We start from the raw sequence: 15,017 nt of genomic DNA on the forward strand, positions 1-15,017 counted from the left end.
CTCTTAATTTACAGAGCTCTCTCCAGCTCCACTGCCCCTGCCTATGTGTCTGACCCTTCTCATTCTACACGCCCTACAGCAGGGGTAAACAATTATTTTTGTCAAGGTCCAAATTTCTTAGTCAAGGTGTAGTCAAGGTCCAGACTCCAGAGAAAATAATACAAATAATAATAAATAAAAAGATTTTGCAGTCCGTTCAAAAGTGTCTGGCGGTTCAGATTTGGCCCCAGGTCTGCCTATTGAGTTACCCTGCCCTACAGCTTTGTACACTCCACTCACACTTCTGTCCTGATTGTTCCCTGTGACAGTCTGGTACACTCCCAACTCTGCAATCTTTCATGCTGTCCCCTTTAGTGCTTCCCTCAAAGCCTCCCAATTAGTCAACACCAAGCTCTTTAGAGCTTTAGCTCTTTCCTTTCTGAGAGGTGCCAGGGGTGGTTTTGTGCAATCACTTGTCTGCCCTGAGTAATCTCCTCTGTGAGATTTCCTAGTCTGTTTTCTTGCCCTCCTGGTTCACTGTATGTAAGGCAATTTGGGCTGCAGTGCCATCAGTACATGGATAATATGTACCTTTGTGTCTCATTTTCATCAGGCCCAGTATTTGTGCTTTCTTTGTGTCTAACTGAAATGGAATTGGAAGAGTTGACTGAAGCTCAGTCTCGACAAGATGACATCATTAGTACAGGTGGATAATCTTTAAGGTATTGTGTAGTTTCTGTAGCCCTTTGTGAGAGGGTTTTGTCCAGCCTTTGCCCTAGACAGACACAATTTGGGAGTGCTTTTAAACCTCCTCACCACTTCTGGAATTCCAAAAACACCCCTCCTCCTCTTTATATCTGGGTAGGCATTTGTAGCCTTTACTCTTGCATCAGGACTCCACCATAGCAATGTACACCTTTGTGATTTGTAGATTACTTGCATGTTTGGCATGCTCTCTACTTGGGTCTATGCTTGCAGGCTACTCAGAAGCTACTCTGAGTACATAACGCAGCGATCTACTGTTGGATGGTAATTTATGGGGGTTATCAGTTCTTCAATGGCTATACTAGCTGCCTATGTGCTTCTGGGTACAATTCAAGGAATTTTGTGTTCTATAAAATCCTTTACAGTTTTGTTGATAACTGAGAGACCAACTGTCATCCTGTAGTCAGCTGGAGTAATCAAATCCAGCCTCTGGTGAAATATTTGGAATCTGTCACATAGTTACTGCCTGGGGATTTTACAAGTTTACTAAAAGAACAGGAGTACTTGTGGCACCTTAGAGACTAACAAATTTATTTGAGCATAAGCTTTCGTGAGCTACAGCTCACTTCATCGGATGCTTATGCTCAAATAAATTTGTTAGTCTTTTAAGGTGCCACAAATACTCCTTTTCTTTTTGCGAATACAGACTAACATGGCTGCTACAAGTGCACTGTGGCTCAGGACCGAATTTGATAAATTGTTTACTGCTTACCTCTGCAATAGATTGGTAGATTGAATAATATCCAAGAGTAACCACATAGGTCCAGGATGTGGCTCCCATTGAAGTCTCTCCCTTTTCTTTCAGTGGGTGAAAGAATGGGCTCATATGGTTTACTTCTTAGTGTCAATTATTTTAAATAGTCAAGGTCTTTTGTACTCTGCAGCAAGATGGACATAAATTCTGTATGTTCTTCTTCTACACTTTTGGACAGCAGCTTCAAGTAAATTCAAACATGTAAGTTTTTAATGAGTTAAATATGAACACGACAATCCTTGTATTCCCTATTTTTATATTAAATTTATACTTTCTCCATATTTTCTACATGCTATATTTTTGTTGTGAGAATATCATATTTTTATGTAGAAGATGTCACAGAAGTTTTTAACACCTGATACCCCCAAAGCCATTGGAGATTGGGAAGGAGATGTCTTTTCCCCTCTCTTTGTAAGCAGGAGTAGGGGTGACTTAATTTTTTTCTTTGGGGAGAAGGGTGGGAGAGCTGTGAATTCCAACATATAATTCTCCACCCCAGGAATCTTTTACACCAACCAACTACCATAGAACTCCTTGACCAATAGTGTCTGCATCTAACAATGGATAAGGACAGTAGCAGATGATTTTTGGTAAAATAGTAGTGACAGTCTCCTCATCAGTATTGGCAGCCCCAAGCATTAACAAATCATGAGATTTAAAAAAAAACGTGGAAGTTCTTTTTTGCCATCTGGTTTCTGAGCCTTCAGGGAGTACTCTGCTCATGTTCTGAGGCTTTTCACCTTAACCATGAGAGCTAGAAACTTTTAAAAAAAGAAAGCAGAGATTATTTTGTGATCACTCGCCTCCAGGAGCTGGAGTTTAAGAAAAACATCTAATATTGCAAGTCTCAATACAATCATGGGGATTGCCAACATGCTCCATGAATGTTTATTGATATGAATGGGAGAGGTTTAATGTTTTTATTTTAGGCTCTTTGTTTATTGTCACAGAAAGACAACTGTGTATGAGTTTACATTTGGTTCACATTTGGAACATTTCCTTTACAATTTTAAGGGCTCTGTCTAGGCACACTATTTTTAAATAAAAGTTTCAGGTCAAATTATACCCTCAGATCCATGTAGTTCATTCTGAAGTATACAGAAGTTACAGGCACATTTCATTTATGTGCCGGATTTAACCCTTTTGTTCTGGAGTAAAATTATGTGGATATGGGTGGATTCTGGAGGTACTGATTGGTCTCAGAGCTACAGGAAGTCTAGGAAATGAGCAGTAAGAGTGGGTCCTTGAGGTTAGCTCATTCAGCAAAATGCTCAACCACATAACTTCCTAAAGTGTAGGACAATCAGTCTGATAAAGAACCCAAAACTTTTCTAGCAAAACATCACAACCGTTCTTCTGGACAGTCCTGGCAGGTGCCTTATCTGTACAAATACTGTTTAATTTGGACCAATCAAGCTTAACATTTTCACTTACTCTCATTAGGAAGAAGAGCCCTGTGTAAGATCAAAAGCTTGTCTCCCTCTCCAACAGAAGTTGGTCCTATAAGAGAGATGACTTCACTTACCTTGTCTCTCTAATATACTGGGACCAGCACTGCTACAACAACACTGCATGCTCTTGCAATACATGTTCTTGGTTCTTCAAACAAGTCTGAGATGCTGGTTGTAGAGCAAAGTGGGCAGAGACCAACAGTTCCTCAATTATATCAAAATTTTCATTCACACACAACAAAAACACTTAACTATGCAGTATTAGTAGCATCACCACTGTCATAAGCTGCAAGTAAAAAATATTTCTGTGCAACCGTTAAAAAGTTTAATCTGTGCTAACACATCATGGGATGTCTTCTCATTACTGTGTTATGTGAAAGTGCAATCCCATCAACTACTTTCTGGGTTTTTAGGTCACCACAATGTGCAGCAGAAATTTACAGACTCTCCTTCACTAATTTCTTGCCCTCTGAAAAACACTTTTTCTGACAAACTAGAAGTATTTCTTATGACACCATCACCACTGGTTTCAATTCCTGTTTATTTTTTACTAAAAAAAGACTGCTGGGCTAAGAGGGCATTCTTTCTTTTTGATATAAATCAGATTGCAAAGCTGATCTGTTGGGATATAGTGTTTTAATTTCGGCATTGATTTGTGTAAAATGTTGCTCTACACTGAAGTTTTTCCATACAATAGGGATTTTTACTTTAGAAAGGAGATGAATAAGAGGGGACATAAAAGTACACAAAATTATGAATGGTATAGAGAAGATAGATTAGGAATTACTATTCTCCCTTTGTTACTCAAACAAAGAGCTATTTACTAAAAGGTAGGAAATTAAAAACTGATAAAAAGAACATGGAATTTGAACTGTGACACTCATGGTGCCTAAAAGTCACTGATGCCAAGAACTTAGCATGATTATATTAAAAAAAAAAAAAGATCAGACATTTACATGGATCTCAAGATTATCCAAAATTATTATTATTGATGATAATTCTTGTAAGGGATAGTAAACCTAATGCCTCTGACTTTAAGCCAATCTCTAACAATTAAAGTTCAGGATGAAGCCTATCATGGGTGGCAGTTTATCCCACATCTGCCTATGACAAGCTTCTTACACCTTCTACTGAAGCATCTAGTATGGGCTGCTCTGAGACAAGATACTGGATTAGATTAGATGGATTTTCCCCCTTCTGACCCAGATGAAAGTTCCTGTGTTTGCAAAGCAGAGGCCTGAGACTGTGGAATGTCTACTTGAATACATATTTCTAAAATAATATTTGTCAATTAAAATACTCCTATCACTGCACCATAGATAGATATGGTCATGATTTATTAATAAAACCTAACCCTAAACTTTAAAGGAATGTACAGCTTTGATTTTGTTACATTCTAGAAGTGAATCAACATTTATTTCTCAAACCTGCCATTTCTTTGGTAGTGAGATCTGGGGCAAAAAAGAATATGCTCCAAACCGAACACAAAAGTCTCAGAATGGGGCCATTTAAAAATGTTTATAATGTGAACTACTTAAAGGTTTGTAGTTCTTCAGATCATTCCTATGTCCTCAGAGCAAGTGCTGGATGGAAGTGGAGATATATTTCTTATGTACAGTTTCAGAGTAGCAGCCGTGTTAGTCTGTATCAGCAAAAAGAAAAGGAGGACTTGTGGCACCTTAGAGACTAACACATTTATTTGAGCATAAGCTATATGCTCACAAAAGCTGATGCTCAAATAAATTTGTTAATTTCTTATGTAAACAGCCTGTAATTCCATTGTCATATGCAAATCTCCACTCGACCTGAGCCCTGCCTCCGGTTGCTCTAGGGCATAGCCTGGGGCTGGCTCTCCTGGGCCAAGGGGAGAGCATTTGGGGAAACTGGAGCTCCTCCTGCTGGGTGCTGCGCCAGGGCTGCTCTTGCCCCTAGCAATGGGCGTGCGAGCGCCAGGTGACCCGAGCGCCGGTGGCAATGGGGAAAAGGATGCCAAAGGGCTGGGCGTCGGGAAGGGGAGGAGCCGCCTGGTGCTGGCCTGCCCGCCGGGGGCGCAACCAGCCTGTGCTCATTAGAGGGAGCTGTCGGCCGGAGGGAGCCGCGCTTGGTGCCGTGTGAGCTCCGCTCCTGCCTCTTGCAGCCGCCGCTTCCTCGGGAGCGAGCGCGAGGGGCGAGCCGTCACGGCGGAGACCCAGCCCGGCTGCGGGGGTGGTTAGGCAGCGCGAGCCGCCGGCGGCATGAATCCCTCGGGCCCCCGAGCGCCTACCCCGGGGACAGAGCCAGCGAGGCGGAGGTAGGGAGCCCCGGCACGGCCTCTGCCTGGGAACGGAGACCCAGCCCGATGGGTGTGCGGGAAGGGGCCCGGACCCCTGCTGCTCCCCGAGAGAAGTACCTAGAGCTGGGGGGGGCACGGTCCCCCCCATCGCTCCTCCCCGGAGATCCCCTTCTCGGGGGATGGGGGCACGGTCCTCCTCCTTGCTCCCCCGGGATCTCCTTCTCGGGGGATGGGGGGCACCGTCCTCCTCCTTGCTCCCCCGGGATCCCCTTCTCGGGGATGGGGCCGGGGGCAGGGATACCTCCAGGGACCCCCCCCATCGCTCCCCCGAGATTTCCTTCTCGGGAATGGGGGGCAGGGCAGGGCAGGCCCCCCCCCCCAAACTCCCCCATCGCTCCCCGGAGATCCCCTTCTCGGGGGATGGGGATGCGGTGGGGGGGCCGAGCAAGGACACCCGATTGCTGCCCTTAAGAGAGCCCCCTGCATGGGGTGGGGGGGTGCCCGGCTGACCCTGGGGGACGGTGCAGGATGCTGGCCCCGGCCAGACGCGCTCCGCCGCCCGCGGCTGTCAGGCCGGCTCTCCCGGGCACGGAGGGCTGCTGCCGGGCGCGGGGAGGAGGGGCGCCGGGCGGGGGCGGTGCCGGGAGGGCGCGATAGGCCTGAGCCCCGCGGCAGCTGTAGCCGGAAAGCGGGACGGGGCCCGGCCGGTCCCTGCTCCCTGCCGGTGCGGACCGTGACCCCGCCCCTCTCTCCGCAGGCCGCTGCAAGGGGAGTAGATCGGCGGGAGCGGAGCGCTCTCGGCCCGTTACCCAGGGCCCGGCCAGCCACCTCCGGGTCCATGAGCCCGCCGTCCCGCCGAGCCGCCTCCCGCCGCCGCCAACCGCGACACGCGCCGCCGCCTCCTGCCGCGGCCTCCTCAGTTCCCCTGCGCCGCAGGAGGTGAGTCCCGCCGGCCGGGGTCAGTCACCCGCGAACGGCCCTAGCCCCCGCTTCCCCCTCCCCACGTCCCCCCTTAGCTGCCCTGGTGCCCTCCCCTACCCCTCGCTCGCTGCCTGGCTCCCTCTCGGCGGGTCTAGCGCAGCTGCGGGAGCTCGCCCCGCTCCTCCTCAGCCAGGCTTCGCCGCGTGAAGGGTGAGGGAGACCTTGCCTCCTCGGTGCTGGCTCTTGACTTTGGAGAGACCGATGAAGTGAGCTGTAGCTCACGAAAGCTTATGCTCTAATAAATTTGTTAGTCTCTAAGGTGCCACAAGTACTCCTCTTCTTTTTGCGAATACAGACTAACACGGCTGCTCCTCTGAAACGAGGAGTGTGTGTCATTATTTCCCCTTCCCGTTGTCCCGGTAAAACCCTGTTGCAAACAATGTATTTTTTTTTTCCCCCTTTTTCCGAGCGGGAGGAGGAAAATTTCTGAGCGTTCCTACCCGTTTTGGTGTGAGCCATGGCAAGTCACTGAGTTTGAAAGGGAAGGGACTACTACCCCATCCCTCCCCAGTTCTGTTGTTTGGTTTTCGGTGGTCACTTGCTGCCCAGGGAATGTGTTCTCCAGGGTATGTTTATGTAATTTATATGATGACTTGCTGAATGTCCAGTTTGATATGTAGGCTTGGCAGAATTATTATTTTTTATATATATATATTTGTCATATAGCTGTTTGTTTTTAAGCATCTTTTCTATTTTTTATCCCTTTAAAATTTTACAGGTGTGGAAAATTTATGGTAACTATGTGGTCAGACAGTAATTATTTACTGATAATAGATATTGAGATTCAGAAAGTTAAAGCTTTATAACCATTAAAATACAAATTACCAACATAACCTATTAAAGCAAAAAGTAAATATGCTTAAATCAGTCTCTAATAAAAGTTCTTGCAGCATTTTTCTTACTTTGCCTATCTGTAAACTTCAGTTATCAATGGAAATATTTGTTCCTTGGTTTGTGTGTGTACAGTGAAACTAATGTCTACTGATAAACGTAATCCTTCCAAGTCTATTGATATGCTACTTACCTTAGTTCATAGCTGCAGGTTTTTTGTGTGACTCCCAGAAACTTCTCAAATCATAGCTTTTTAATGCAGGCGAGTATCACCTTGATGGTGTGTGGTATTCTTGACTTCTTTCTTTCTTTCTGTGGGATGTGGAAATGTTCAATGTACTTTATTTTCATCCTCCAGTCTGACTAATTTTGAGGTATCGTAGAGGTAAATAAGGGCTGCAGATGCTTATGAAAATGGATTGGGGCTGAAGTAGGCAGCTTTGTTAAGGGGACACTATCTACCTCACTAGCATTTTGGCTCTGTAGAGAGGTTTGTGTTTTTTTTTTTGTTTTTTTTTTTCTTTTATTCTGTAAGTAATGGCTGTATCTTGTTCTTCTTTTACTGTAGGAAGAGCCCACATACTCTGGTGTGAAGAGAATGGCTGTGACTTTAGAACAGGCCCGGAGGGTGGGCTATACACTTCTGAAAGGACTCCTGAGGTTCAGCTTCATGGTTGCCAATAACCTGGTTGCTATTCCATCCTACATCTTGTATTTAATTATACTGCAGCCTCTTCAACTGTTGGATAGTAAGCGGTTCTGGTATATCGAAGGAGTGTTATTTAAATGGCTTTTAGCTATGGTGGCTTCCTGGGGCTGGTGGGCAGGATATACAGGTAAGACTGTTTTTAATACTTTAAAAAAAAAAAGTACAAGTATAATAATTAAAATAAACTTTGAAACACAGGCATTAATAGTGATGTATATTAATACAGTGGGATGATTTTTCCAGGATTTTTGTACAAACCTGCACTATATTTCTGGATGGTAACATAATTGAATCTAATATTTATCATATGAAAACTGATATTTTTGAAAGATCTTAACATAATGCATAACATGTTTGGATTCAAAAGAACATATTAAGCAATAGAGCTTCTTAACTCTCAATCAGTATTCTACTTTGTTAGTAAGATCCATGGCTTTAGGAGTGCTATTTTTTCAAGGCACCTAGATTATCTTGTTTTGATGTTCTGTGGAGTAGTAGCACCTCTGAAAAGAGTTATTTCTGTTGTGTATGAGGTGAAATACACACACTTTGTATAAACTTCCTTAAATATGCAATGCAGTACATATCTCCAGATCACTTCCCTTAGAGCGATCAACTCACAAGAGTAAGGGGGTTTGAATCAAGTTCATCTCTGAAGAGTAGCTCTTATAATCCATATGAGTTGCAACTGGAATTTTCTTTGTTGCTGCTTCGTCATGGATGTAGATGAAAATAGAGACAACGCTCTAGAGCATGTAGGTCTTCGTTTACTTTTAATACAGCTAAAGTTTTGACTATATGGTTTTAAATCTTGCATGCCTTACTTTGTAATCATTATTGAACTTCTTTTTGCCTCTTAGACTTTGTAGGGTCATCAGGGTAGTAGACTGAGCTGAAATATTAAGGAAGGTTCTAGACTTGTCCTTGGACACTCTGACTTTCATCTTGCCAGCTGCACGCTGTGCAAGGAAACAATCATCAACACTTTGGAAAGGGGGAGGTGGATAGAGTAAATGTGTCTAGAGAGAGCAGTATGTGAACACCTCTCCTAAAATTGTCTATCTCCCTCTTTCCTGCCCAGGATGCATCTACAGGCCTTTTCCATGCATTAAAGGAATGACAGCCTACAGCTCTGATGGAGTCTGGTCGGACTCCTAATTAGTCAGGATTCTAAGTGTTGACCCAGATGGATCTTTCTCACTTCCCAGAAAAAGCATTGATTAGGCTACAAGAGCTGAAGTCCCTGTGCTAATGGGCCTTTTGGTACCTTGTCAGGCGTCTTTTCAAGATGCACATGTTCTGTGGATATTCTAGGTGAGCTTCTGGTTCTTCTTGAGGAGATGGTGGCGGCAGCAAAATTAGTTTCCAGTTTGTGGAGCTGGAACTGTCACAAACATTGCACTGCTTCAGAATTGTCTTGCCTGGTACAGCCTGAGCTTTTCCAGATGTGCTAGTCTTTTAATCTTTTATGTTTACATTTGCTCATTAAAAGAAGTCCACATGGTATTTGCAGTGGCAGGTGCTTTTTAGATGTCCACTTCAGTCTCTAAACACAATAAAGGAAAGCTCTTCCAACAGGAAAAGAGGGACCTTTATGCTGTTGAGTGTGTGTGTGTGTTAATTGGATATGTGAAAGTTATCAGCATAATGGTAAGGTAAAATTCATTCAGCATATGACCCTGGTATGTGCAGATTGAAAATGCTAGTTAAAATTCAAGCCATTGTCCCATGAATATATGACATTCAGTGAATGTTGAAGTTAGTTTCTTTGGGATCTATTCCCTGCTGACTGCAGAACTGTGTGGTTTCTTTTGCCTCTTGCATGGAAAGTGGTTTCGACATGATCTGCATACATCTGCTAATTGGCGTGCTGTTGCATTTTGACAATTTGAACAGCTTTGTTTTATTATTGAAGAACTCCTTAGTATATTTGTTTAAAGTTAATTTGAATAGGAGAATTGATACCAGGGTGGAAAATATTCTCTTGGATGATTTAGGGCAAGGGAACCCTATCCTTGCTTTCTACTATGAATTAAGGCATTTGTCACTTGTGAAGAAAGTCTTAAATCAGATACTGAGCCCTCCTTATCAAATAAGAGATACACTTAAGCAGGTGCTGATAGAACAATATATTCTGTAGGCTCACCTACAAAAGAGGTAAAGGGTGCATTTCCTCTCTTTTCTTAGCTCTTCTTTCCTTCTCTCTGGTGAGGGTGCAGCATATCGTATATGTAACACCGACAGACTCTGGTTGTCATTGAGCGGGATCGAACCTGGATCTCTGGAGCTTAGTGTAGCAGCCTCTACTGCATGAGCTAAAAGCTAACTGGCTGTTGGCTAAGGCTGTAGAGCAGACTCATTAATCTCTCTCTATGCCACTAGATGGGAACAGAACACCACATCCAGGAGGTGTGTGGGTTACATACAGTTTTGGAAAGTGTGTATAAAATGATTTAATTGTATGTATAAAATCCTCCTCATCTGGAGTACATACATGTAATGTAGTTATATGGGTCCGTCTGTTTTTTAAGATAGATGTACCGACTTTCATTCAGAATTCAAGTGCTACTCTTACCATTGCACATGTGAAGCGATTGGCATTGGGTATTAGCTGATAATGTGGAAGGATAGAATGTGGTATAGAATACATCTATTTTTTCAGTGTCCAAAACTAGGACTAAGGTTAGTTACTTAGTGCATACTAGTTCCAATATATCTCTAATTTTAATGCATGCAAACAAAATATAAGTTGTGATGGTAGCTGAATGTACACCTGTAAATTAAGTTGCATGTATTGACTATATGAAGGATTTTTCACTTTTCTGACCAGGGAGAGAAGCTAGCTATTGGATATCTTTGAGTAATACTTTTTCTTCTGAATTAAAGGGTATGCAAGATGCACCTATATTTGATGTGGGGGATAAAGAACACTAATATGCCTTCTTTTGGCTAATTTTATGTAAATTAGATTAATTAAGAATGATGGCAGTGGGGTAGAAAAGAAATAAGGTGGGTGGTTTTTGACCTGAGAATGTTCTGCTTCAGGTGAAAGCTGATTTCTTTCTGCCCTCCATGGCAAACCAAACTTGGATAGTGGGAGGAAAAACACTAATTGTTTCATAGTCATAAAGATAACTAAATTTGGTTTTAAGAGCTGAGTTTGAAGATCAAACAAATTATATATATTTAAAATATACCTAGTAGTTAGAACAAGGAACTGGAAGTCAGGATTATAGGTTCTGGCTTTCAGCTCTGCCACTTAATTGCTATGTAACTATGGGTAAAAGCATTTACCCTTTGTCCATCAGTTACCCTATCTGTAACATGAGTAGTACTCTACTTCTCTAGTGTTTGAAGCTTTGCTAACGTTTGTAAACTCAGGCTATGAGAGAGCCAGTGATACACATGCAAATAAGAGTCTGGCTGCCTAGAGTCTGGCTGCTTTTTTATTTATTTTTTTTATTTTAGGGTAATGTGTATAATAGGGTCCAGGAACAATGAGGGAAAAGACCTCAAGTGTCTCTCTTTGCCTCCTTCCTTTGGCTTCTGTATTTTCTAGTCCCCCATTGCCCCATTCCTGATATTGTTTGGATATGGGTTATGTAAAGTGGAAGAGTATAACTGGGCAAGCTGAGAAGGAGGTTTAAAGAAGAATTTTAAAAAAAGGATTAAGTGATACGTTCTTGGTCCATAACCACTTGCCCTTACTTGGTATTACAACAGGTTTCTTATGTTCTGCTTTTTAACACTATTCATAAAAACAGAAAATGGAATAATCCATTTTTCATGCAGTATGTCCCGTGCTTTATTAAAGCAGTACTGATCTAGTACTGTCAAAGGGGTTTTAGTGTAGCCTTGTAGATCCCATTTTCAAGTTTTCATAAACTAGCTTTAAGCCATTTTATTGTTCTCAGTCTAGGCACCTTTCTCTAAAGATACTTACAGTTGAAAGTGGGGGCTTTCAAAAGTAACACTTCTAACCGTTCTACTGTACTAGCTGTAAGCTGACCAGAGGGGGTAATATTGATTTTGCTACTCAAAAAAACCCCAAATAAATCTGAGATTCTGAGCTAGTCCAGGGGCCAATGTTTCTTTACCTTACTGTGCCTGTGATGGGGTTCTGAATCTGTTGCTTACTTTGTATATTGGTCATTATAACATTCTGGAGTGCAGACCAGACCAGTGAGGGGTTGTCACTGCCTGCTCTGTATCCCTGAGTGCCTCAAAATGCTCTGCTGCTGTAGCTCCCTAGTCTGGATGCTTACAGCCAGCGTACATGGAGTGTCTTGTGTATTAAGCAACTGACTCGGCAACTCTGATTCCAGCAGCCTGCTTGTTATACCACTGTCATGCTCTCTCCTCCACGGCCTTACTTACACTTGTCAAGATGACCCCAACATCCTCCAGTCCTGAATTTTCCCCAAACCATGTGCTCTGCAACATCCAGCCTTCTCCTGGGCCATTCAGAGAGAGATTAAGGTTGTTTGTTCTTTAAATACCACAGTAGCTGCCACATTAACTGGAGTTAACCTTCACTTTAAAACAACACAGCACTGGGTTGGTTTAGATTAAAAGTAGAACTGCACAAGGAGGAGTTTCTGAGCTTCAGGGGCTCCCCCTGACCATATGCTCCCTGCCACCAGGCCTGTGGGGATCCTGGTGCCTGGTGCGCTGGCTCTACAGGGGTGAGTCCTGCTTCCTGTGTGTCCCCACCAGGCTGGCAGCTCTGGGTGGCATTGCTTGCCCCTGCCTGGTGGCTTCAGCCCTGGGCTTGTCTGCACTCACTTCATTCTAGCAGCCCAGGCCTGTCAGCTTGCTGCACTTGGGCGGCGCCCCTCTCGACAACGGCTCCCTGGCCATGATAGTGGGTCAGACTAGGAGCCCAAGTACATACCCAGGTGGTTGAGTGAGTTTGTACTTGGTCAGCTAGCCTGAGCCGCCACCATGACCACAGATATTTTTAGTGTGATGGCTTGAGCAAAGCTAGCATGTATCTGTCTACCCGTGCTGGGAGGCACACTCCTAGCTACAGGTAGACATGTCTTGAGTGACTGCAGGCTGGAACTGCATCTAGGAGTTATTTCAGGCAATAGAGGGGGAAAAGCCTTCTGGATAGGTGAAAGTGAATGAATGCTTCCACTGTAGGGGCAAAAGTGGAAAAACCTTATTTAGACTTTTAAGCTATGTGGGGCTGGGATTGTCTTGTTTGAACAGCACCTAGCACAATGGGACCTGGATTCTTATTTGGGGACTCTTGGAACTACTATAATATAAATAATAAGTTTAGCCAGTAAAGGTATGATGATGTTCACCCTGGTGGAAAGGAGCTAGCTTCTGGTAGCAGTGTCAGTCTGTGTCTGGCCATCTGCATGGTCTCAGTGGCCACCCTAGTTCCTCCAAATCACCCATGTACTCAGCCAGCAGACTTTGTTGCCTTTTCTCCACCAGTACTAAAATCAGTTGTTGGAAGTTTTCTTTTAGATGCATAGGACTGGAGAAGCAGGTGGAATCTTTCTCTTATGGTGTTACATGACTGTCAGCCAGGAAGTAGAACGGGGGTTGGAAAATAGCCGATAAGATCTAAAAGTAAATATTTTGCTCACCAATTTACTTGACCTAATCTCTTCCCTCCTTGCCACCATTTCCTGTTCCCCTACTTCTCCCTGGCCATTTATTTTTATTTTTAATTAGGAATATTTCACGGTGTCCTAAGCAACAGTCACTGCCATAAACTAAAGAGAAATTGTCAGACATCCAATTTTGTCACACAATATTAGTTTGATATTTTCTTTTAAAAACAAATCTTTGAGGATTAGCATTCACTTTTGTATTTAGTGTTCATAAATGGACAAGCACTTTGTCAGTTTTTCTAGTAATAAAAACACTTAATATTTTAAATAGCATGAAATACTGAATTTGAAAAATACATATGCCTTCCTCTTTCCAAATAAAACAGTGAGGAATGTATTTGGTCTGTGGTCAGTTGCTTGGACATGTGGAAAGAGGTCTTATGTCACTTAGTAAGTTTGGACTTCAGCTGCCCTGATGTATGTTATATCCACGTGTGGAGTTCCCCAGTAGTCTCTGATTCTGTAGATACAGCTGTTTTATCGTCCGACTAATCTACAAATGGATTATATTGAGTCCAAAGATATTAACCTGATTTTTAATGACTATTTCTTTATGTAAACAAGTATTTAAAAACCTTTAATGAAGGAGGAAGATTACACATGCTTTTATGAGAAAGCGTTGAGTTTAAAATAAAGCTGATAAGAGAAGTTAAAAGTTGAGGGTGACAAGTCTCTGATTCATTCCAATTGTGGCTTGGGGAAAAGGCTCATCTTGCAAAAGTGATAAGGTTGTAATGTAGAACTTATTGTAGCTGAAACTGGACTTGGTAAAGATACATTATTTTGTGTAAGTTGTGTATGCAATCTCTACATACGCACACCACCCTAATTCATTCTATGATCTCCAAAGTCACCAAGTAATTCACTTTTTTTTTTATTCTTAGTACAAAAATTTGTACACTTTACCCTAGTAGTTTGACTTTGTTTTCCATCCAGTATCAGTAGGTGTCACTGGGACTAAATTTATCCTTCAGCTGTTTCTTGCAGTTTATCCTTAAATGTCACTCAAAGTGAGCAATAAGATATTGAAGCAGTGCTGGTGTTTTACCTGCACTTCTTTTTTTATTGTTTTAAAGAAAGCTAGTGCCTTCTGGCATGGAAAGAACAAAAGTGGGAGGCAAACAATGCACTATTTTTGTTAATGATAATTTAAGCATGTTTTGTTTTGTTCTTTGTTACACTGCAAGAGAAAAATGTGGGGTTTCTCCCCCCTTCCAAGTCATTGCTTGCTTTGGCTGACTTAACATATTAACTGGTCTTTAAAAAATACTCCACAGACTCACCAGCAAGAAGTGAGGAAAATGTAACCATGTTTCTTTCTATACCATTGTCTTTAAATAGCTTAGTCTCTACTGAGCATAGGGCAGAAATTTCAAACTTTCAGGATAATCTATATATATTTTGGCCAGATTGACAGCTCTAGGATTCCATTTAAAAAAAGGTTTAAAAAACCCTACTGGACACACAACTGCATCTTTAATGTAAAGTCAAGCCCTCAAAAGTTAGAAACTGCCAGAATTGAAAGTTTCCATGCAACCTTAATTCGGCCCACTTGTGCGTCTGCATTATGCTACAACCTTCAATTACCGTGACCCTTATACTATTTCCCACCCCCACCCCAACCTCTGCCTCATTTGATGCACCG

The 15,017-nt window shown here is 42.8% G+C and overlaps 1 protein-coding gene across 5 annotated transcripts in view; it reads left to right on the plus strand.

Moving 5' to 3' along the window:
* The first annotated feature begins 5,005 nt into the window (after positions 1-5,005).
* The window catches only part of LPGAT1 (lysophosphatidylglycerol acyltransferase 1), a 136,053-nt gene continuing 126,041 nt past the window's right edge, over positions 5,006-15,017 (plus strand). Inside the window, exons 1-3 of one of the 5 annotated variants that reach the window (XM_037895751.2) lie at positions 5,096-5,239; positions 5,979-6,160; positions 7,602-7,869. In XM_037895751.2, the coding sequence (XP_037751679.1) occupies positions 7,632-7,869 (238 nt within the window). In that variant the 5' untranslated portion in view covers positions 5,096-5,239; positions 5,979-6,160; positions 7,602-7,631. Of the gene's footprint in view, positions 5,240-5,978; positions 6,161-6,629; positions 6,769-6,912; positions 7,296-7,601; positions 7,870-15,017 lie in introns of those variants that run through there. The other 4 variants (XM_043543686.1, XM_007058013.4, XM_027820510.3 and 1 more) reach the window with 4 other exon arrangements.

The sequence above is a fragment of the Chelonia mydas genome, chromosome 3, assembly GCF_015237465.2.
Source record: "Chelonia mydas isolate rCheMyd1 chromosome 3, rCheMyd1.pri.v2, whole genome shotgun sequence".
Lineage (NCBI taxonomy): Eukaryota > Metazoa > Chordata > Testudines > Cheloniidae > Chelonia > Chelonia mydas.